The sequence below is a fragment of the Equus quagga genome, chromosome 1 (genome assembly GCF_021613505.1).
Source record: "Equus quagga isolate Etosha38 chromosome 1, UCLA_HA_Equagga_1.0, whole genome shotgun sequence".
NCBI lineage: Eukaryota > Metazoa > Chordata > Mammalia > Perissodactyla > Equidae > Equus > Equus quagga.
Genome location: NC_060267.1, coordinates 94,364,950 through 94,386,883, shown reverse-complemented (window position 1 = coordinate 94,386,883; position 21,934 = coordinate 94,364,950). Strand labels below are relative to the sequence as shown.

Here is a 21,934-nt window from a genome sequence, read left to right as displayed (position 1 = left end):
CTGGAAACAAGGGCCGCTGCTGTCCACAGCCCGCAGCCCATCAGGGACCAGTGGGCACAGTCAGCAGGCCAGCCCCAGGCTCGGGTGTGTCTGTGTTCTGGGGGGACTGGGCAGAAGCCTGGAGCCGGGGCTGGGTCGGGGTGCGCACCTGTGGCTACAAGGACCACACACAGCGAGTAGCCTGCAGCACCAGCCTGCAGCCTCTCAGGACCCCACTTGGGCCTTTTGGGAGCTGGACTCCAGCTCTGTGAGGCTGGCCACAGGTCAGAGTTGCTGGCGGGCAGAACCCTGGCCCTTCCAGAGACACTGAGGGCACCTCAGGATTTCTCCGATCCAGCAGCCCTCTTGGGTGGGGAGGCCCTGACCCCAAGGAACCCTCCAGCCACCTGGCCTCAATCTTGGAAGAGCCTGCTGCTCCCTGCCTCAGAGGCAGCCTAGCAACCCCCAAACTCGCAGACCCATGGCCCACTTGCAGGATCTGGGGTTGTCTGGCGTGCCTGTGCGTGAATGTGTGCACCCGCACGCATGTGTGTACTTGTGTGCATGCATGTGTGCATATGTGTATGCATGTGTGTGTGCATACATGTGTGCAAGTGTGCACATGCAATGCAGAGGACGGCCTTTGTGTGACCTGCTGGTCTGGGTGACCTACATCTGAACAGCAACAGAAAGAGGCCCCCGTGCTTGAGGACCCTCGGGACAAAGTGAGCGCGCACATTACAGTTCACTCCCAACCGAGCACCCACTGATGCTGCTCTTTCCCTGCCTGGTGTGCAGGCAGCTCCTCCCACCAGCCCTGAGCCTCCTGGCAGCGCCATTTCTCTCTCCAGGAGCAGGAAGGCACTCAGGCCCGATTCATCGCCTGACCACAGGCGTCTTGGCTCCCACATACATCAGGATTCCATGAGGTCACGTACGGGCCCCAGCACAGAGGGGGCTGTTGACCTACGGAGGGCACTGGGGTGACAGTGAGGGGGCTAGGACTCAGTCCCCTCCCTCAGCAACAGCCCACCAGGTCCTACAGCTCCTTGTACCGCCCTGATCCCTTTCTCAGCCTGTGCTGCCCGCCAGGTGCCTCAGTGTGTCACGGTGCTAGCCCTCACTGCATCTCGGGGACAGTGACTCCTTCTTGCCTCCTTTGTGCTCACAGGGGTGAGCGCCTGCCCACACTCACAGCCTCTCCAGGAGGGAGCCGAGCCTCATTTCCCCTCTCTCAGCCCCATTTCACAGATGGCACAAACTGAGGCCCAGAGAGGCAGCATCCTTCTCAACGGGCACAGAGTTGGGGCTCTTGGGTCCCCACGCTGCAGGTCCCACCCCAGAGCTGCATGGTCTCCTTGGCGCTCAAGTGGCATATCCTGTGCATACGACCACCTCGGGCTTCCAGTTCCCATAAAGAACGCTGTCACCTCATCCAGGCAGCCCTCCGTGGGGGCAGGTACCAGACCCCAGCCTCGTGAACGCAGGCTGATTCTGAATCCATGCCTCGGACTCCAAGCCAGACCCTTCAGCCACTCAGTTTTGCTCTAATGCCAAGCCCCAGACCCAGTGCCCTGCTCAGCTTCCCCCGTGGGGCCCAAATTGCTGCCCAGAGAAGCAGGTGCCTGCTGTTTAACTCCATCCTTACTCTAAGGAGGGTTGGTTTCTCCCTTCACATGCCTGATTTCTGCCCCGACAGGACAATAAAGCTCTGCTGGGCCCCTAGAAGCTTCTGCACCATGCCTGGTGGTCAACACAGCCACTCCGCTCTGCTGCACGGCCTCGATGCCCCAGGCGGCAATCGGCGCTCCCTCCATCTTCCTGCTGAGGACAGGCCAGGTGGCCCGTGAAGCCACCAGCCACGTGGACACAGCAGGGCGCGTGTTGTCCTTGGCCCTCGCTGAGCCGGGAGCACTTTGGGGAAGGAACCAGTTCTGCCTTTTCCAATAATGAGATTTCACCCGGCCCGCGTTTCTGCTCTGAGCTGAGGAAATTGCAGAGTTTTCATTGGAGAGCTTTGCAACCTCGGGGGCTGCGGAGCTGGAAAACGTCGGGTTCATCCAGATGAGGGAAGCGCTCGCTCGGCATATGCCAGCCCCGCGAGCGCGTGCGGCTGCCCCTTCTGACGGCCAGCCGGCTCTTCATTTCCTTTCCCTGCCATCTGATGCTGCATTCCTCCCTTCAACAAAAATACCGCGGGTCCCTGGGGAAGCCAGCCCTGCCGCTGCCGCCTGGCACCACGACCCTCCTGGTCCAACCCAAACAGGCCCCCAGGGACCGCGCCGCACGCTCGGCTTTCCCGTGGATTCTGCAGTCTAATTTTAGCCAGCGCACGGCACGCTCCTAAATGGAGACACAGAGATAATTCGAGAAGACAGACGCTTCTTGTTCGAGGCTGCCGGGGGCAGTGCGGGCGGGGTGGGGGGTGCAGAGGTAGCCAGCGAGCCAGCCATCCGTGGAGCAGAACCAAGAGGGAAGCGTCGACTCTCCTGCTGCCCGTGGGGTCTGGCCACAAATCTGCACCGATGTGCAAAAAGGCAGCCAGTCCGAGTCGGTGTGCCCTGGGCAGGGCTCAGAGAGGGTGCAGGCCTCCCTGGCTGGCTCTCTCCAGACAGGCAGAGGAAGGTGGTGGGAGCCCCGGGGCTCTGGGGGCAGCACACCTGGGTTTCCACCCAGACCAGAGGAACTTAGGCGCATTCCCAAAAGGTGTGGAGCCATGGCTTCACGTCTGCACAACAAGGGGGAGGTGACGCCAGCCTGGGGGGCTGTGGGGAGGGTGGAGCTGCCGTGGTCCCACGAACAGGAGCTGGGGCAGCACTGCATTGCCCAAGAAGGACCGGGGAATCAGCTCACACATGCGCAGAGCACCAGGGATGCGCACAGGCACGGACCGTCACCATCCACCCGGCAAAGATTTCCTCCCCGGGGAACATGGAGGATTCTGACAGACGTGACCAGCCTGCAGTGGCCAGGGGGATGCTGGGGGGCCCTTCTATGAATCGCTTCCTTGATGTCCCCAGAGACTTCACACAGCAAAGGCCACCCAATTCCCCTGTGCAAGCTCTTGAGGCCCAAACAAATCACATTTGAAATCCTGCTGTGAGATTTTCATCCAGGCAGCACACAACGGAAGAGGAAGGGCCTCCAGGCAGGGGAGGTCGAGACCACTGAGGCCATGATTTTCCGTGTACCACAGTCTGCGAGCGAGTCTAACACTATTCAGGTGAGTGTTAAAGAAAGATGTCCACGTAGTCGGAAACCACCTCCTGCTGCCCCCACCCCAGGTCGTGCCTCGCCAGTCCACGTCTGTGACCTTCCCCCCACGACACGGCCGCCTCTGGTCCCAGCCCAGTTCTCACCTGCACCACCAGCCAGGTGCTGCTCCAGGGTGTCTGGGCTCGAGTCTACTCACACCTGTGCTGTGCAGGTCAAACGCAGTCTAATCTACCATCACCAACACCATTACTGCCATCACCACCATTACTGCCATCATCACCACCATGACAACTGTCATCACCACCATCACTACCACCGTTACTGCCATCACCACCATCACCACCACCACCATTACTGCCATCACCACCATTACTACCACCATCACAACCACCACCACCACCATTACTAACATCAGCACCATTACTACCACCATCACTACCACCATTACTGCCATCACCACCACCTTGACTACTGCCCACACCTGAGTCTCCAGGACGGGGCCAGGGGCACAGGGGACACCTTGTCCCCAGACCAAGGGACAGGGCAGCAGAGCCAGCGGCAGGGGCCAGGCTGACAGGCCCACCTCCCCCAAAACCCAAGAGACTCTGTAAACAGCACAGACCTCACATCCTTCCCCCATCAGCTGTGTGGCTCTAGCGATGTCACTCTGGACATTTAGATGACCAGCCAAGTCCCAGGTCCAAGGGTCCACACTTGTCACCTGGGCAGCACATGAGTGAAGCTGTCCCACCCTCCTCTCCTCCAGACTTTCAGAGCAGCAAGCCTGGGGACACTGGGTTGAATACGGAGCACGTGGAGATCGCCGAGCACAGGGACACGTGCTTTGTGACAAGCTCCTCAGAGGAGGGCACATGGACCCTGGGCGCCACTGCACAGAGGGGTGAGGCATTGACCACAAGTGGCCTAGGTGCCAGATCCCTCCCTTGCCAGCTGTGGGGGCTTAAGTGCATCACTTAATCTCTCCAGGCCTCCATCTGTTCATTTGTAAAGAGAATCATAAAATCCACCTCACAGAAGTGTCCTGAGCACCAAGTGTGACGGTACGCACAGCACGCTTGGTGGGTCTGGCTCTCAGTCAGGGCTGGATGAATCAGGAGCAACTGCCATCACTGCCACCATCATTACCTTCACTGCTAGTACTGCCACCATCACCACCATGAGTACTGTCATCACCACTATTACTACCATCACCACCACCATCACTATCATCACCACCATTATTACCATTGCCACCATTACTATCATCACCACTACTACCATCATCACTACCATGACCACCATGACCACCATTACTACCATCACCATCAGCAATATCACCACGACCATCACTACCACCATTACCACCACACCACCACCACCACTATCATCATCACTACCATCTCCATCATGAACATCACCACTATCACCACCACCACCATTACCATCATTCTTAGCATCATCACCATCATCACTCTCCCACGACCCCCATGACCACCGTCATCACCATCACCATCAGCTCTCGAGCTCTGCCAAAGCATTTCCCAAACGAAGGCAGTCAGCTGTGACTGTTCATTCTTTCTCCCATTCAATCAGCACTTTTAGCCCCTGTAGGACGAGCCTATGGACACCAAGATGAATAAATCAGCATCCCTAACCTCAAGCCTCAAACTCTTAGTGCGTCCTCTGAAGGCAGCCCAGGTGACGGAGTAACTGACTCTGCCTGGGGAGGTCAAGGAAGGCATCCTGGAGGGGGAGGCCTCAGAGCTCGGCCCTGGAGGTGGATGCTAAAGGTTCACATTCATGAAGGTCCTATTCGTGGTGCTCACTCTGCCACCACCTCATCCCCATCCCCCCGGACGAGGCCCTCCACCCTCGGGCACCAACTCCCTCTCCTTCCTGCCTTCCCCATCCTAGACTCAGACCTCAGGTCTGAAACTCAGCCTCCGCAGGGCAAGGTCCAGACCCTCGATCATCCTGCCCTCTGTTCTGAATGTATGACTGTGAAGCCGCATCACTAACATGTGAAGCATGGTCACTAACGGGCTGGACAGCCACAAATCCCTACATTCTCCGTGGGAAGAATATACCACCACATCTCCCCACCCTGCACTTGCACAATTGATCGTTTTGAACCCAGCTACAGAAATTCACATTTATCCTTACTGAATTTCATTTCCTTGGCTCTAGAACATGGTCCCAGCCTGAAAGACCTTTCTGAGTCTCATTCTGTCAAGAGGAGAGTAACTGGCGTCCTCGCTGACAGTCAGACCTGACTCGGGGTCTTTCTGCAAACCCACGACCAGCGGAAGGCTTCCCCCCTGCATGCAGGACACGCACATCCCGCTGGGGGGCCGGGCAGCAGTGGGGGCTGATTTTAGAGGCAGGCTGCTCCAAATGCTATCTGCCATCGGCTCCGCCTCAGAGCAGACTCTGCACTGAGCCGAATGGAGAAGGCAGAGTTATCGTGAGCAGGAAGGCCCTGTGGCACAAGCCCGGCCAAGGTCCTGGGCTGTGCCCCAACCCCAGGCCACCCTGACGGCAAACGCTCTCCGGACACAAGAGGGTCGGGGTGAGCCAGTGCAGCTAACTCGTGGGGACCATCTGCACTTCCCAGTTTCTGGAAGGTGGCTTCACACACACAGCCTCCCAGAAGCACTAACTGCCCGCGGGCCTCTCGGCTCTGCAAACGTCGGATTGGTAGATTTCCAGGCCCCCATGAGGGTCAAGAGTCCTCCCAGGGCCCTCGAGTCCTGACTGCCGCCTGGTCACCCCAAGACCTTTCTGAAGGACCTCCTTATGGACCAAGACCATCTGGACTGGCCACAGCTGGACAGAGAGTGGCTGGGGAGGCCTGGAAAACCCAGCAGGGACTGAAGAGGGCAGCGACTCCAGGTGGAAAGCGAGAAGTGCCAGGGCCCGGGGGGGGGGGGGCGGGAGGGAGGCGAGGTCACTCTGAGTGGAGACACTCATGGCCTCGGGGCTGGGAGGGACAGAGCCCAGGGGCCAGCTGGAGGGTCACCCTCGCGAGGGGAGTGAGCAGGCAGGGGCTCTGTCAGGCTGGAGGGCAGACGCCTAAAGGGACAAGGATGGAAATCTGGCATCAGGGACCCAATGCTCCTCATCCCTTCACCTCCTGATCCAGGGAAAGGTCCAGACCTGGGCCCAAAATCCAGCCCTGCACTTCCCTGCTACGTGACTTTGGGCAGGTGGCTTTCCCTCTCTGGGCTCCAGGTTCTCCCGTGTGTACTGCGGAGCCAATGCAATGCACACCTCACAGGCTGCTGGGAAGAACTGTCCAGTCGACCATCAGGACCGGACTATGAGGCAGTGAGGGCGGAACGCACCGTCCTCGACACCAAGAGGGAGCGTTACTGTTACTCTGCTTCTCCAAACAGAAGGGAGAGATTACCTGTGGAGGCAACCGCCCCCCACCCCATCTCGGGGCCTCAGGCTTTCTGAACCAGCCCCCCTGACCGGCCCAGCGCTGGGGCTCCTCAGGGAGCAGAGGCCGCCCGGTGCGGCCCCCACGAGCACCTGCCCTTCCCAGCGCTGAGAGAGCGTCCCAATAAACGCAGGATGGCGCCGACTGGAAAGGAGCCCAGGATGGACTGTCCACATTCTCCGAAACGGAGACTCAGAGCCAAAGCGTCAGAGACCGCCCGCGGGTGCTCCGCACAGCCGTCAGCCGGCCGCCGGCCCTCCCACCCCGGGACACGCGCTCAGGGGCCGGGCACCCAGCACCCGCCAGCCCACCCTCCAGTCTCCAGAGGCAACGTAAGGGCTTCCCAGTGGTTCCCACCCTGGAGGCACAGGGACGCTGAGGCCGAGGGCCCCCTCCCCGCCCTCCTGTGCGGCCTGCCCCTCGGAGGGGGCACCTCGCACCCCACAGCCTCGCAACAGCAGCCCAGGAACGAGGGACCATGCAGGTGAGGATTGAACGCAGCCCCTCTACACTCCAGCTGAGCGTGCGGCCCTTGCACGCCCCTGCTGAATCTCCCCGAAGCCGGCAGGAACAACAATCACGACTGCATTACAATAGTAAGCACCTACCCTCCCCGGAGTGGGCAAGAGAGCCAGAGAACGGGCCGTGATGGGTGTGCCCATGCCCAGCGGCCCTCAGACAGTATCCCTGGATGCAGATGGACGCCTCGGGCTGGCTCGCCCGTCATGGACCCCGTGTTAAGGGCTTTGTTAGGCATTGTCTCCTTCCAGCCTCACCACAAGCCTTACAGCCCATTTTCCAGATGAGGAAACTGAGTCCCAGGCTTGTCCAAGGCCGCGCAGAAGGTAAGTGGGGACCAGGGCTCGGCTGCAGTCCCCCCACATCCCCCGACGGCTGGACATGGTAAGGAAGCCCACAAACGCAACAGGATCCCCTCGCCCTCCAGCGCCCACACAGGAGCCCTGAGCTTGGGCGGGTGGCTTTCCCTCGGCCACTGGCCCCGCCACTGCAGGCAGGACAGCGGGACTCGGCACCCAGGAGCTTCCGCCACAACGCCCTGCCCCTTCAGGAAAGCCAATGACCCTCCTCCCTCCTTGGCTGTGACCCGGCCCGTCCCCGGGGCCCTCCTTCCGGAGCCGCTGCAGCTTGGCGGGTCGACGCGCAGTGACATTCCCTTCTGGAGCCACGGCGCCTATCCTCCCAGGAGACCCACAGATCGGAAAGTCCACTGTAGGCCGGCATGAGGTCATCGCACAGGCCGGGCCTCCAGCGTTGCATCAGCCCGTCTGGGCCGGCACGGGCGCTGCTGATCACAGTTTCCATGGAACAAACCTGAAGCCTTCGTGGGCCAGGCAGCCGGAGGGGCCCGGTCCCCAGCTCGAGGGCTGCAGCAGGGCCTGTCTGATTCTGTAGGCTCTCTCGGACCCCTCCTTGCCAGACCCCCCAGGTAGAGACGGTCCGCTCTGGGCTACTTGGCTCAACATGGATCATGAACACCTGGCACAACCCAGGCCACCTCCAGGGGCACGTCCTCAGAGCTTGACCTGCACCCCTGAAAACCTCTGACCACTCAAGGTGTGATGCCAGACCAAAGCCCCTTGGCATGGACATCAGCTGAGACCATGCTCTTTGCCACTGCCACATGCTCCTGCCTCTGCCAAGCAGCCACACCCTCCCCAATGCCCAGCTGGTCACTGGCTCCCAGCCTGCAGGCTGCCAGCCACCCGTACCAGGAAGGAGGCCAGGCCCACGCTCACCCACTGCACAGCCCTTCCTGGACCCGAACCGGAAACGAAAACACACTTCAAATTCCCTGCACATTGTCCTCATTGGCCGGTCAGCCCCCATCCATGCTCGGAGCTGTGCATACGGCTGCCCCTGACCACCCCGTCCAGCTCAGCTGGGAGGAGCAGACCCTCCTTCCTTCCTTGCCAGACACAACTCAGCAGCCTAAGAAAACTCTGATCTGAAACCAACCAAAGATTCATGCCCAGAGACTTGCTTTGACTTAACCACACATACCCTGCAGGAATTAACAGGGAGAAAAACCCCCTTCCACACTGGTGTGGGTCTCTAGTTGAATTGTCACCCCACAAGACAGGTCTAGGTCCTAACCCCTGGAACCTGGGAATGCAACCTTATTTGAAAACAGGGTCTTTGGAGACGTAATTAAGTTACGGGTCTCCAGATAAGACCACCCTCGATTAGGGCGGGCCCTAAATCCAATGACAAGTGTCCTGTAAGAGACACACAGAGGAGAGACACAGGGAGAAGAGGACAGGCCACGTGGAGACAGCTGCAGAGACTGGAGTGATGTGGACACAAGCCGAGGGACACCTGGGGCCACCAGGAGCCGGGAGAGGCAGGAAGTGTTCTCCCCTAGAGCTTCCAGAGGGAGCACAGCCCTGCTGACACCTTTTTACCTTTTTAAGGTGGTTCCCTCTTATGTTATTCTTTGAACATTGGCCCTGAGCTAACATCTGTTGCCAGTCTTCCTCTTTCTTTTGTTTCTCCCCAAAGTCCCAGGACATAGTTGCATATCCCAGCTGTATGTAAGTCATTCTAGTTCTTCTATGTGGGATGCCGCCACAGCATGGCTTGATGAGCCGTGTGTAGGTCTGCACCCAGGATCCGAACTCGTGAACCCCAGGCTGCCGAAGCAGAGTGCACAAACTTAACCACTTGGCCACGGGGCCGGCCCCCTTGCTGACCCTTTGATTTCACATTTCTGGCCTCCAAACTGGGAGAGAGTAAATTTCTGTCTTTTTAAGCCACCAAATCCCGGACATTTGTTCCACCAGCCACACGAAACTCATAGAACTGCAACATCCCTGTCCATCCCAGGAATTGGAGAAGGTCCCTGCAAAGCAGGCGGAGCTGAGGGCCTGGCGGCCGAGACGCCTCTGACCCTGACTCTCTCATGTCCCTCTGCATCCCTAGGGGTCTGCCTGTTGGGCGCTGGGCCACCCCGCATGGCCTGGCACGGCAGGGAGGCCCTCTAGGGAAAGCACAAATGGACTCCGAGGAGAGAGCAGCGGCTGGGGCGGACGTGGCTCATGGGACAGAGCCGGGAGGCAGGACGTGATCCTTCCAGGGCTGCTCTGCTCATTGCTGCAGCCGTGGGATGGATCGTACGGGCTGGTGTTCCACACAGAGCTGCTGTTCCCATCCAGCAGGCTCCAGAGCTGGGCTCCTCCTGTCCCCAGCATGGGTCTAACTAGCAGCACCTGCTGGAACAGCATCCATGGACCCGAGAGGGACACCCGGCCTGTGGACACCATCAACGGGTGAGCACAGAGGACACAGAGACAGCTTGAGCGAGCCCCAGGGCCGCCCACCGCCGGCAGCCTTGTCCCACTGTAGCATCTGCCTTGCTTCTGAACTCAATGCCGAAGGGGAACTCAGAATTGGCCCCGCCAGCCCCTGGCCGCCAGCTCCACCAATGAGCCCCTCAGTCCCTTCCAAAGAAGGGAAAAGCACATTCTGGAAGGTGTCTGTGGTTCCTCTCCACAGAGAAGTTTGGGTCAAGTTGACAAAACCTTGAAGAGGCTGTCAGAGATGGAGTAACAACAGTCCCAATGAGGTGGACAACCCAGATGCTGCAGAGCACGCTCCTTCCCCACCACACAGAGAACATCTTCTCTGGCAAATAGTCCCCAGATGTCTGGGCACCCAGGAAGTGTCCTTCGTCCCCAGTCCTGCAGCTCACTAACCACGTCCAAAACGCTTCGCACTTTGCCGTCTCCGCGGCATTTCTTCATGCCCCGACAGCCCCTCGTTGCCCAGTCATGAGCCTTTCCCTCTGGAGCCCACTAGACTCTGGTTTCCTGAGCCCTGTGTGATCTCCAGCATGGGCCGCCCCAGGGAGGCCCTCGGCAAGTAGCAGGTGACAGGATGGCTCCTGAAGGGGTCTGGGGGCTCAGCGGTCACGGCCTGGGCAGTGGGAATGAGGACGTGGACCTGGGCCTCTGGTGCCAAGCTCACGGTTCTCTGGCCTTAGAGACCTTGACGGCGCCATTCTCCATCCACATCCCGGGAGGGCAGCTCTGCGCCCCCCAGAGGAAGCCCAGGCCGCCTCCGTGGACAGCTAAGAAAGCCCCTTCTCAGGAGAGGCCCCATTCCCGCCCCAGGAAAGCTGACTTCCAGGAAGAAGTGTCAGTGGAAAAGCCAGGGCCCTGGAAAAAGGGGATCAGCGATTAGGTAAGCCACGGGGTCTTTCTGAACAACTCAGAGGCGGGCAGGCAGACCGGACGACCGTCACTTGGACGCAATACATCATTCTCCCACCGGCACCCAGGATTTCGCAGAGAAAGCTCCAGTTTAGTCTGTTTGGTCTTGTAGCCCCTTTAAACATTCAATGGCTTAAAAGGAGATTTGGCTCCAGGCCCAGATCTTCCCCTGGGGCGGCTCTCCTCTGCTCCACAGCCCCCCTCCTGGACACGGCTCCCCCCAAAAGGACAGTCCTTCCACCACAGAGCCCTAAACAGAGGCCCTCCCCAGGCCGAGCACCCCGTCCCACGCCCCAGACCCCTCCAGGGTGGCCCCGTCAGAACCAGGCTCACCCCAGGGCTGGGGAGGCCGAGGGAGCCGCAGGCTGCTGACGCCCGCCTCCACCACACACCCAGGCCCAGGGTCTGCACCCAGGGGGGCCCCGGGCACCATGCCGTCTGGCTAAAACTAGGCGCCGCGCTGCAGGAGAAGCACTTATCTCGGCCCTGACGGTCTCCATCCCCAGTTCGCTTCCTCTGTGGCTCCTCACAGGGGATGAAGGAGGCCTCTGTGGGGCCACGCACACCCCAGGAAAAACCCCGGCGCTCCCAACAGACTCTCTAGAATTCGCTAAGTCCCTATTCTGAAGGAGCACTGAGCACAAAACTCAGCATGTGTGTGCCAGCAGTGACTTGGCCATCCACCCAAAGTGCCCAGAATCCTTCCGGCTCAGCCAGCGCTTCTCAGAGCCATGGGACAAATTGGCTTTTAATGAGGGGAAGCCATCCTTCCAGAGGAGGAATGTGGCTGCAAGAGAAATATTTTTCAACGGTGCGGCCCCCTCCTTTTCAAGAGACTTCTCTAGCAGCCAAGTGGTTAAAATGGCAAGCGTCATTATTTGAAACCTGCTGGAAAGCAAAGTGCTAAATCACTTTTATCTCAAAAGAAATAAAAATTCTGTCTCGCTCCCCACGAGACAAAGGGCAGCTGGGAATGGGAGGCCCACCCACCCAACTTTATCACCACACTGAGAAGGAAAAAAGCAAAGGAAAACAGGCTCGGGGGCCGCCGAAAACATCACCGCCTTCTGCTGGTCTTCACTACGAACGACAGGCCGCATTTTCCAACAGGAGTACATCTAACAGCTAGGGACGTCCAGGGCGAGGAAAACCTGCTTCCGAACGCGACGAAATTGTGGTCAACAAAAGTCTCTCCTTCCTGGAAGCCACTCCCGCTGAAATCAAACGCCATGACCAGAAAGAATGGGTCCCCACAATTCTGAACAAACTCCTGAGCGGCTGTTTCGCTCAATGCCTGCCCACCCTCAGCCACACGGCAAGGCCTGCACCGCTGTTGGGAGGAGCGGAGAAGGAAAACAGGGCTATTCATCGGAGGCCCATTTCTTTTTTAAATAAGTTTCATCCTTTAATAATAAAGGTAGGCAACGTCGTGAAACGCCGGCTGGGGTCCACGCACATGCATGAACTCTCACCTCTGCCTCTCACACACAAATACGGGCTGGGCACTATGGCTGTCCCCATTTCACAGTGGGGAAAACTGAGTCTCTGACAGGCTGGGCAGCTCGCCCGGGATCTCACGGCCAATAAACAGTGAGCTGGGATTCAAAACCAGTCCGACCCTCCCGGTGCTGCCCAACAGCAATGCATTCTTCATGTATCTGTGCTCATGGGAAAACAGCTTTTCTGGCTCGGTCAGAAAATCAGGGAGGCAGGATTTGTTTTAAGATCCTGATTTTTTTTTTAAGACAGATAAAGCTTTTTCCTGGACCTTTACAATAAAAGGCACACCGTAAGCACAGAAAAGGCACCAGAAATTACAAAGACTTGGTACCACGCAGAAAAGCTACTGCGCAATAAACTAATTCCAACCCCCAATGCCGCTGCCCAGCCTCAGCACACGCACCTTCGCAGCTCAGAACTTCAACCCACAGGAAAACGGGCAGCTGCTGCCACTCTGGCTGTGGGTCGCTGAGCAGGAATCCAAGCCGAGTGCTCCACAGGTGGGCCCTGGTCAGCCCCCAGCATCTCTCGAGGCGCCATCACTGGTACCCACGTTTTACAAACGAGAGTCCTACAACTCACCAACGTCGCCTGCTTCACCTGGATCCCCTCAACAGCAAAAACTCCATCCCAGTCTGCACGACCCCCAAGCCAGCCTCTGACACCAGCTCCCCAGGAGAGCCCCTAAGCCACCTCCTGCCGGGCAGAGGACAGCCCAGAGGTCCACAGTTCATCCCAGGTCTCTGGGCAAGTGTGGTCAGAGGGTGCGTCTCCATAACTTGCAAATGGTGCAGAGGCAGCAGGATGCAGGCGCCCAGGCCTCCCGCTGTCCTGCAGGCTGCAGGTGTCCTGGAAACCTGCTCCGGCCACACAAGGGCTGCCCGGTTTGGCAGGACCCACAGAACCCCCCTCCACACTGGCCCCCAGCCTTCTCCTAACAGGCCCGGCCTGCTCCCACCTTCTGATCTCTCCTTGCTTATCCACATCGGACCACCTGGTTTCTGCCCCACCTGTCCACCTGCTGCGACACTGCACTGACATCGAGGACAAGTAACTCCCATTTGTCAAACGTCACCGTGAGAGAGGTCACATGCTGCTGCTCGTAGCACTCGACCTCATGGAATTTTCTTCCCAGCTCCACGAGGTAGCTGCCTTTCTGCTTCCCTTTTACAGGTGGAGAAGCAGAAGCAGAAGCTTAGAAGGGACAGAGCCACCTGCCGGAGGCCCCGAATCCAGGCCATGACGGAGCGAAGAGTCTGACTCGAGGCCGCCACCCTCCTGAACCTCTCTTCCGTAGTCAGACCACACGGCCCCATTCCGACTTCACAGAAAGAAGAGACTTGCCTGTTCGCCCGTCCTCCCCGCCCACCGGCAGCCATCGCGGCTGCCATGAAGACAGAATGAAGTGACGGGCACACACTCTCACCCCCCATGCGCTCAGTGACCGCTGGGGTCCAGCCAAAACCGCGTCCGGCCTGGCGGGACTCAAGTCACAGAGGAGACACAGGCCCCAGGGAGCCCACCCCAGGCTTGAGCACTGGTGAAAGGGGCTGGCCGGTCCAACACCGCCCAGAGGGGAGCTGGGGGTTCCGGGGAACTCTCGCCAGCTCTCGGGAATTTCCGAAGGAAATGCTGCCTCATCCTGTCCTCTGTCTCCGGGGACCCCAAGGGTGAAATTAAGAGAGCCAGGACAGCCCTCAGAGACCATCCAGCCGGGGGGTTTCCAAACACGCTTTAGCCACGGCGCCCTTGGCGGGCCCAAATCTTCCTCTGCAAAGCCTGATTATGTCAAAGGAAAGGGAGCCCACCGAGGGGCCTTGGCCGCCACCTAGCCTGAGCCAGAGGGAGGAACCGCGACCTGAAGTGCCTGGTGGGTACCCCCGAACCCCCAGGGCCCTGCCACAGGAAGCTGAACTTGTAAAGTTTCCAGGTGACTCCGACGCCCCGCCGGGGCCTCCCTGGTGACCTGCTTCTCCAAGGCTAACTTACACTGAACCCCAGTCGACAAAAGAGAGGAACGCAGGGCCCCGCGGGCTGCAGTGGGGTTCCCAGGGCCCAGTCTGCTCAGTCCCCCATCTCCGGCATTCCCAGGAAAGCCAGGCTCCAAGCTGGACACCGCTGGGCACTACTGACTTAGAACGTCTCTGAATTGTGGCGGTGCGTGCCTTCCTGAAGCTTCCACTCCCTGGCCAAGCTCTGCCTCCAAGGCCACCCAGAAGGCAGCTGTCCCCTCTTCGCAGGATGGCCCTCCGCCATCGGATGGCAGGAATCTGCCTGTTTCCACAAGCCCTGGGTCACGGCTCACCAAAGCCCCGTGTCCTGCCCAAGGTGGTCCCCGGGAGACACGTGTATTGGGCCCCATGGAAGAGTTAGCCACCACTGTCCTCGCATGGCCTCTCCATTCCCACAGGCCACAGACACCCCTTGGGACAGCAGCAGTGACCGACAGAAATCGTGGCCACGTCGGAATAGCAGCCTGGCCCTGATGGAGAGACAGGCCTGCCGACAGCAGCCTCAGTGGCTCTAACCAAGGAGTGACCGCTCACTGGCGTCTGTTCCAGGTGGCCTGTGGGATGGCCTGGCCCTCCTGCTTACCTCAAACACTTCCTCATCCAGAATCCGGGTGCCGAACACGATGATGCCGTTGACGTCTATCATGGGGTGGTCACTGCGGTCCAGGAATTTGGTGGTCTTCTTTTTGCAGTCCAGGATCAAGGTGACATTTTTCTTGTGGACACTGAGAGCAATTCTGTGCCACCTGCAAAGAAACAGACAGCCCGGGCGGGTGAAGAGGGACGTGCATCACAGGACGCAATACAGGCATCTGCTGCAAGGTACAGACACGCAGAAAGACCGTCTATTCCCTGCACGGTCACGGTGGAGCTGAGCCTCTGCAATCAGATGGTCTGGGCACAGACCCCAGCCACACGCGTGCCACCGTGAGAGCCACTGCACCTCTGGGAACCTCAGATTGCTCGTCTCTCAGACGAGGTCAGCTGTCCGAACCTGTAAACTCAGTGGAAAGCCCTGAGCACAGGCTCTGAAACCCAGCGTGGGCTGGCCAGTGGGCCAAGTGCAGGCAGGGACAGGAGCACCGCCTGGTGGGTATCCCCCAAACCCCCAGCAGCAGGCTGAAGGCTGCTGGAGAAGACCGATTTTGATGGGAAATGGTGGGACCGATGGAGCTATCTGAAACTCTGAGTGAGAAAACACAGGAATCACGTCGTGAAGGTCTTCAAAGACCACTGCACGTGGCTCAGACCTGTCAGCCACAAGAGAGGCCACGCTCGAACCGCCAGGCTTTAGGTACGCACCCAGTAGAGAACGCTGGAAAGACGTGCCTTTGTTTTATTTCGTTTTGATCATTCACCCCCACATCTCATGTGTCTGTATCCTTAAGCATCCTTAAGTCTTTTCTGGAACAAGCTGACTGCAACCGCACGATCTCCTGTGTCCCTTCTGACACCAAGAGGCTACCATCGGATGTACGTCAGTGCATCTTACAAATGGGAACTGGACGTCCACGGGGAAGAAAGGGCTTCCCAAAGCCACGAAGGATGACCCGAGACAGGGACCCAGCCCTCAGGCCCCCGAGGCCTCTCTCTGGGCTGGCGCCCACCCCCTGCTACAACATCCCCATCCGGCCAGCGGGCTTCAGGTGGCCTGCCCCGCCCCTCCAGCAGGAGAAGGATCGGGCTGCTGAGTGGTGCTCACTTACTTGCCATCTGACAGGTTGATGCCCCTGAAGAGAGGATAGTCCTCCGGCCCTGGTTTCCCTGTGTGGTCTTCGTAGAGGAAGACGGGAGAGCGGCCCATCTCCAGGCCGATCTGCTGGATGCCCTGCTCGTTGTAAATGGAGACCAGGAAGGCCTGGCTGCCTTTCTTGGCTTTCACAGTGGTTAGAATGGAGAAATCCTCAGGAAATGCAGATGCTGGAACAGAGGATAGACATAAGAAAGCAGTTAGGAAATCTCCAACTGTGTCCAGCTGCAGGTCTCTGCAACCGAACCAGCTCAGATATCTGACAACCTTTGCTGCATGTGCACAGCCATGGCTGCACATCTGCACCTTGATCAAACGGTTCCTGCAGCCCTTTCCTAGCATCACATGGCCAAGCCTATCCACTTGGAGGCTCAGTTCAAATGCAAACCTCATTGGTCCTTCCAACTGTGAGCCTTCAATGCCATCTTCTCAGTTCCCACACCTCAATACATCTGTGTATAAATCCTAATTAGAACCTCCTAGATTGTGAGCTTCCTCCGGGCAGGGGCTATTTCCGAGGCATCTTTGTACCCTCTGTAGGGCCTCAGGTTGTGTCTAGCAGCTCGTGTCTCATTCAGCACCCTCTGGATGCGGGGAGGAGAGAGAAGCGGGCAGGAAGGCAGCAGGCAGGGGGCATGACTAGAACTGGACCTTTTTTTGCCATTTCTTGGTTGATATGCAAAACAGAGAAAAAGTAGAGAGAAATCAAAAGACTCCAATCCAAATTTTAAAAGGAAAACAAAACCCTGGTGTGTTGGCAGGAGGGAACGCTCCTTAACCACAGACCGGAAACAATCTGAGGTCATTAAAAAGCAGACCCAGGTTAGCCCTGCCGAGCGCACCCAGGTCTGCTCTACACGTCCGGACTCCACAGGCGCGCCCTGCATCCGGGACGTGACAGGCACTCTCGGCACCCCCTCCCCATCAGTCCTGGAGATGAAGTCAGTGATCATCTCTCACCGCTTGCAACCCGCAATTCTGCAGAGAGCCTGGGGGCCAATCGAGCACAGTCGAGCCAGCCAGAAACGCTCAGCCAATGTCAATGTGCTTCTCGGAAGGAGCCAGAAGGAGCTGCACCGAGAGAGGGGTCAAAGTGGAACCTCTGCCTGGAGGAAGGGGCCGGACCTGAGGCTGCAGCTGCCCCACGCCCAGGAGCACTACAGAGGCTGCGAATCTGGCTTAGGGGCCTGGATAAGAACAGAACCCATCGTCAGACCCATCCCTTCTTCAGAATTGCAACAAGGTCAACCAGATGGCCCAGCAGGCCACCAGCCTTGCTGTCAGGTGACAGAACAGAGATGTGAGCAGCTTCCAGCAAGGACACTATCCATGGGCGCCCTCTGCTGACGGAATCGCCGTGCGGCCTGGCAGCTGGCCTGGGCGTCTGGTCCCTGGAGCAGAGCGCCGCAGGTGGCATGCTGGGTAGAAGCTGCCTCCAGGGCACCAGGACAACAGCATCCTGAGGCTTCCCAGGGGGTGGAGGAGAAAACCGCCCTCTGTAGGACCCAGAGGGGCAGGATCTTGCTGGGGAGGGCAGGAGAGGCCACCGCTGCTTCAGACGGTGAAGCCACCCCCAGCCTCTAAAGGCTGACAGAGAGATCATGCTGTGACAGAGGCGGGTGGAAAAGCCCATCTGGCTAAGGTGCCCGTAGAGAAAGGCCCAAGGCTCCCAGCTGGGGTTCAGGACCCCGTGTTAAGGAGCTGGGTGCTGGGGTCTGCTTCTGGGCTCAGCGCCAGGGCCCCGCCCACCCCCCAAGGGGACCAGCTCAATGCCCCCATTCCCAAGTGCAGGGGGACAGCTCCAGGAGGCAGGTGACGGTGGTCAGTGCGATCATCTGTCTGAAGAAAGGCCAGTTTCACTGAGGAACCGAGTCAGGCTGTCCTTCTACGGACAGGAAGCCATTTGGGAAGAGGTTTGTTGAGGCCACAACTGTCACACAGCCATCGGCTTCACAGTGTCCCTCCAAATGTGAGGGGGGATATGAGGGGGGATGAGAGATCATGGCCTGAGCTGTACAGCCACGGAGTGGGAGCCCCAGGAGGGACCCCAGACGCCAGGCCAGTGGCAGGACCTGGTGGCCCAGTTGGTCCCTGAGCAAATGAATGGGCGGGGCCGGAGTGGTGTTGGTCCTGAAGCATCTCAGAGCTCGCTGTCCACATCCAGGGTGGACTGGGCAATTATGAGGAGTCAGTGACTCCCTCGCACTCATTTCAAAGGGCCACCTGCCTCATGTCCCCATCTCATGAGGACTCCATGCCACTGACAGTTCTTGTCCTGTCTTGAAGAATGAAGAGCCCGGGAAGTGAGAGGGCCCACTCTCTCCAGCGTGAGACGTGGCCTGGGACCACAAACCGTCTCTCCCGGCTCAGTAAGATGCTATTTCCCAATTTTTAAATCTCTCTGGTAACAAATTTTCTCTGCTCAGATAACCTGAAAGAATAAATTACGTTTAACATTAATCTCTCTCCTGGCAAAATAACAATGGATTTATTGTCACTTTAGAGATGGTCCATTCTAGTCGTGACACGAGCCAGGATGCCGGCACACTTTATAATCCACAATGTCTGGGCAGTCGGGGAGAAATGAGTCTGTCGTCCCACACTTCATATTTTATTTCTCCGAGCAAAGTCATGATTGAGGGGTGGGGTTGGCAAGAGGCCCAATTACTTCCTTGCATCGTCTCCTTTTCACTAAGCCTCGGGCCCAAAGGCACCAGAGCAGTTAGGTATACAGTAGGAGTTTAATCAATGTGTTTGCTGTTAAACTGAATCCGACTAAGCCAACAGTTATGGGACAGGATGTTCTGCTGGACGGAGGCTGATTCTGGAGCCCACACCCTGCCATGGAGGGAAGGCCTGGGGTAAAGGTGATGGGGTTGGGGGGGACATCGTCACATCCAACCCCCACCTCAGACCCTGATCATGAGGGGGGTCTCAGGGGCCCCAAGACCCCCAGGGCAGGAGGACATGGAGAGAGGACCCCAATCGCCGGCATGAGAACAGAGGGGACCGGGTGACCATCAGGGGAGCCTGCCTTGTTCTGCTTTCCCCCAGAGGGGACCCCTGGACCTGAGTGATTGCAGCAGGTGGCGCTGGTTCAATGGAGGTAGCAGCACCCCAGCATGGGAGCCCTGGGGCAGACGGGGGTTCCCAGGAAGCCAGGGCCTCCTCAGGGGACACACTTGCCTCCTGTTGTCAAGGAGGATCCCTGAAGGCTTCTTCCAGGGTCTCAGGCCAGTCTTACCTTGACATGATGTCCCCCATGCAGGCAGAGGGTGACAAGGCCTGGGGACCCCCCAAGGCAAGCAGTGCAGCCCTCTCTACTCTGTCAACAGTGCCCGCTCCCCCAGAGCATCAGTGCTGGGTTCTGCTCTAGTCCTTACAGCCTAGTTTACACGGTGTCAGGGCCACCCAGTGCCAGCCGCTGAGAAAGTCAGTGGCTTGGAGCCGAGCTCCCTGGTCCCACTGACTCAGAACCCAGATGACTAGAAAACCCTCTTAGAATCAGGGCGGAGTGCCAGTCGCCGTCTTGCTAGAAAGTGCAGAGAACACAAACTGCTCATCTTCGCCTCATGGAAGGGCAGGATTCCTCGGGAGAGCCTCAAGCCATGGCGCCTCGATTGTCCAGTCAAGAGAAGGGAGACCACAGGCCACTCCCGCAAAGCTGCAGGATCAGCGAGCGGGGAGGCCAACGTGCGTGGACGCCAGAGGTTCACTCATGTCTGGCCTGGGCTGGGGACAGGCGGACACGTCCCCTCAAAGGTTCCCAAATACCTGCTCAACCTTGGCCACTGAGCACTCATGACCCAGGCCCGCTCAGCCTGCGAAGGGGGCGCCTGCATCTTCAGGGACCCCAAGCAGCCCACTGGGCAGGAATCGGGGACCTTCTCCTTATGGGAATAAGTCACCTGCACATGGGCTTCCCTTCGAACCAAGAGACGTTTACAGATATCTGTGCTCAACTCAGGCCACCGTGCCCCCAGCCTTGCCGTGGCCACCTGACCACACCAGCCCTCCCTCGGCAGCTGCCCAGCAGACACGGGCACCTAAAACGCAGGCGGACACGGCCACTCCCTGGGAGACGGGCCTCAAAACAAAAATGATGACAGGCAGCGTGCTCATTCAGAGGTTTCCAAGAGACGGAGGAACAGAGAAGCCGTGTTGTGTCATCAGATCCAAGGCACACAGCGTCACGCTCCGCTGAGGAGCTCTAAGAATGTCCCCTGACAGCTGGCACTGACTCAACGCCTTGGGACCTGCAGAAAGGACTCCACAGAGACGCCCATTTAACTCACCCCACAGCAAGCTCGTTTTATTCAGCTTTAATGAGGTGATGGTTATATATGGACCCACGCTACGACATGAGCTAATTACGACCAGAAGGCCCTGTAAGAGCCATTTAAACTCTTTGTCCAATCAAGGTACTAACTTGAGAGCTTGGGAAGAACGTGGGCTTATAAACAATTCCCTACCTTACTGCTCAGGAACCCATCCCAGACCTCCAATAACGAGCCTGCATTCTGACAGCCTACGCTTTCTTGCCACAGGGTAATGAGAGGGGAAAGAGGATACAAGGACCCGAATTCCAGCGAGTCTGCTGTGCCAATGACCCTGAATTGGGTGACAGAGATCAGACTAAACTAAATGTCAGCAACTGACTACCGATTCCCTCCAAGGTAGGACTCCTGATTTCCAAGCACGGCCTTTGAATGTGACGACACTATGCACACGTGGTACGGTGGGCATTTATTCTAGCGCACAGGGTCACCAAGCTCTTGAGCAGTCAGCTCCCTCAAGTCTTTCCCTGGACCCCGCCCCCCAGAATCTCTACGACAGGAATTCTAAACCGGGGACATGGGGAGAAGCAGGCGACTTCTGGACAAGATGCAAGTGAGCATCCAGTGGTGATTCTAAAAGATACGTCCATCGCAAAGGCTGAGGAAGGCTCCTCTGGATGCCTGGGGAGTAAACCCCACGTGGGAGTGAAGCAGGGAGCCCCGCAGCGAGCTCCGTCTGTGAGGGCGAGTCAGACGCTCTTGAGGCTGGGCATCTGCCACCCAGGGGGACTCGGCCCCCAAAAGTGGGCTCCTTAAGAGACCTTGCAGGTACTCGGTGCCTCTGAGCGATCTCATCAGCCCAAAATGATGTTCGTGACATGATGTGACCCCACCTCTCTCAGAGATGAACTTTTACAAGTCCCGATGGGTTTCGAGGAAGGCTGGGAAACAGCTGGGGTGAAGCACAGAGCTATGGGTGGAAGGTCAGAGGAAGCAGAAATGCAGCCCCTGAGAGTGTGTCCTTCGGGGACACAGGGGGCACGTGGGAGAACAGAGACGCCAGAACTTGTCAAAAGATTGCCCAACTCTGGGTTCAATGTCAGGGTCACATCCGGGTCACCAAAAGGATGGTGCACGGTCTTCTTCTAAGAATCACAAAACAATCCTGAGGTGAGTTCACCTGCCCACGGGCCCCTGGTCCCTTTCTGATCTGAATCACAACGAGGAGCTCATTTAAGACAGAGGGGAGGTTATCAATCGTGGGCGTATTTATGCCCATCCAGATAAGCCCAGAGGGTGGGAGGAGGGGGTGTCATGTCCTACCCCAGGGCCAGGTGACAGGGACAATGTGGATGCTGCATCTTAGCAGCTAACGTCGCTTCCCACTCTGGGTACGTGATTAAAAGCAGAGATGTGGCGCCTGGCAATTGATTCTGATCGTGTGCCTGCGCTCTCTAGCTGGGAGCTATGATGTTTGATTCATGCGTCTCTTAATGTCACTGCCCCCAATTAAGCTTCTCTCCGGAAGC

General features: G+C 58.2%; 1 protein-coding gene across 3 annotated transcripts in view; it reads right to left on the bottom strand.

The window, feature by feature from the left end:
• COL5A1 (collagen type V alpha 1 chain) overlaps positions 1–21,934 on the bottom strand; it is a 169,062-nt gene that overhangs the window by 105,864 nt on the left and 41,264 nt on the right. For all 3 annotated transcript variants that reach the window (XM_046652521.1, XM_046652530.1, XM_046652540.1), the window contains exons 3-4: positions 16,085–16,298; positions 14,962–15,124 (exon numbers count right to left, since the gene is read on the bottom strand). In XM_046652521.1, the coding sequence (XP_046508477.1) occupies positions 14,962–15,124; positions 16,085–16,298 (377 nt within the window). The remainder of the gene's footprint in view (positions 1–14,961; positions 15,125–16,084; positions 16,299–21,934) is intronic.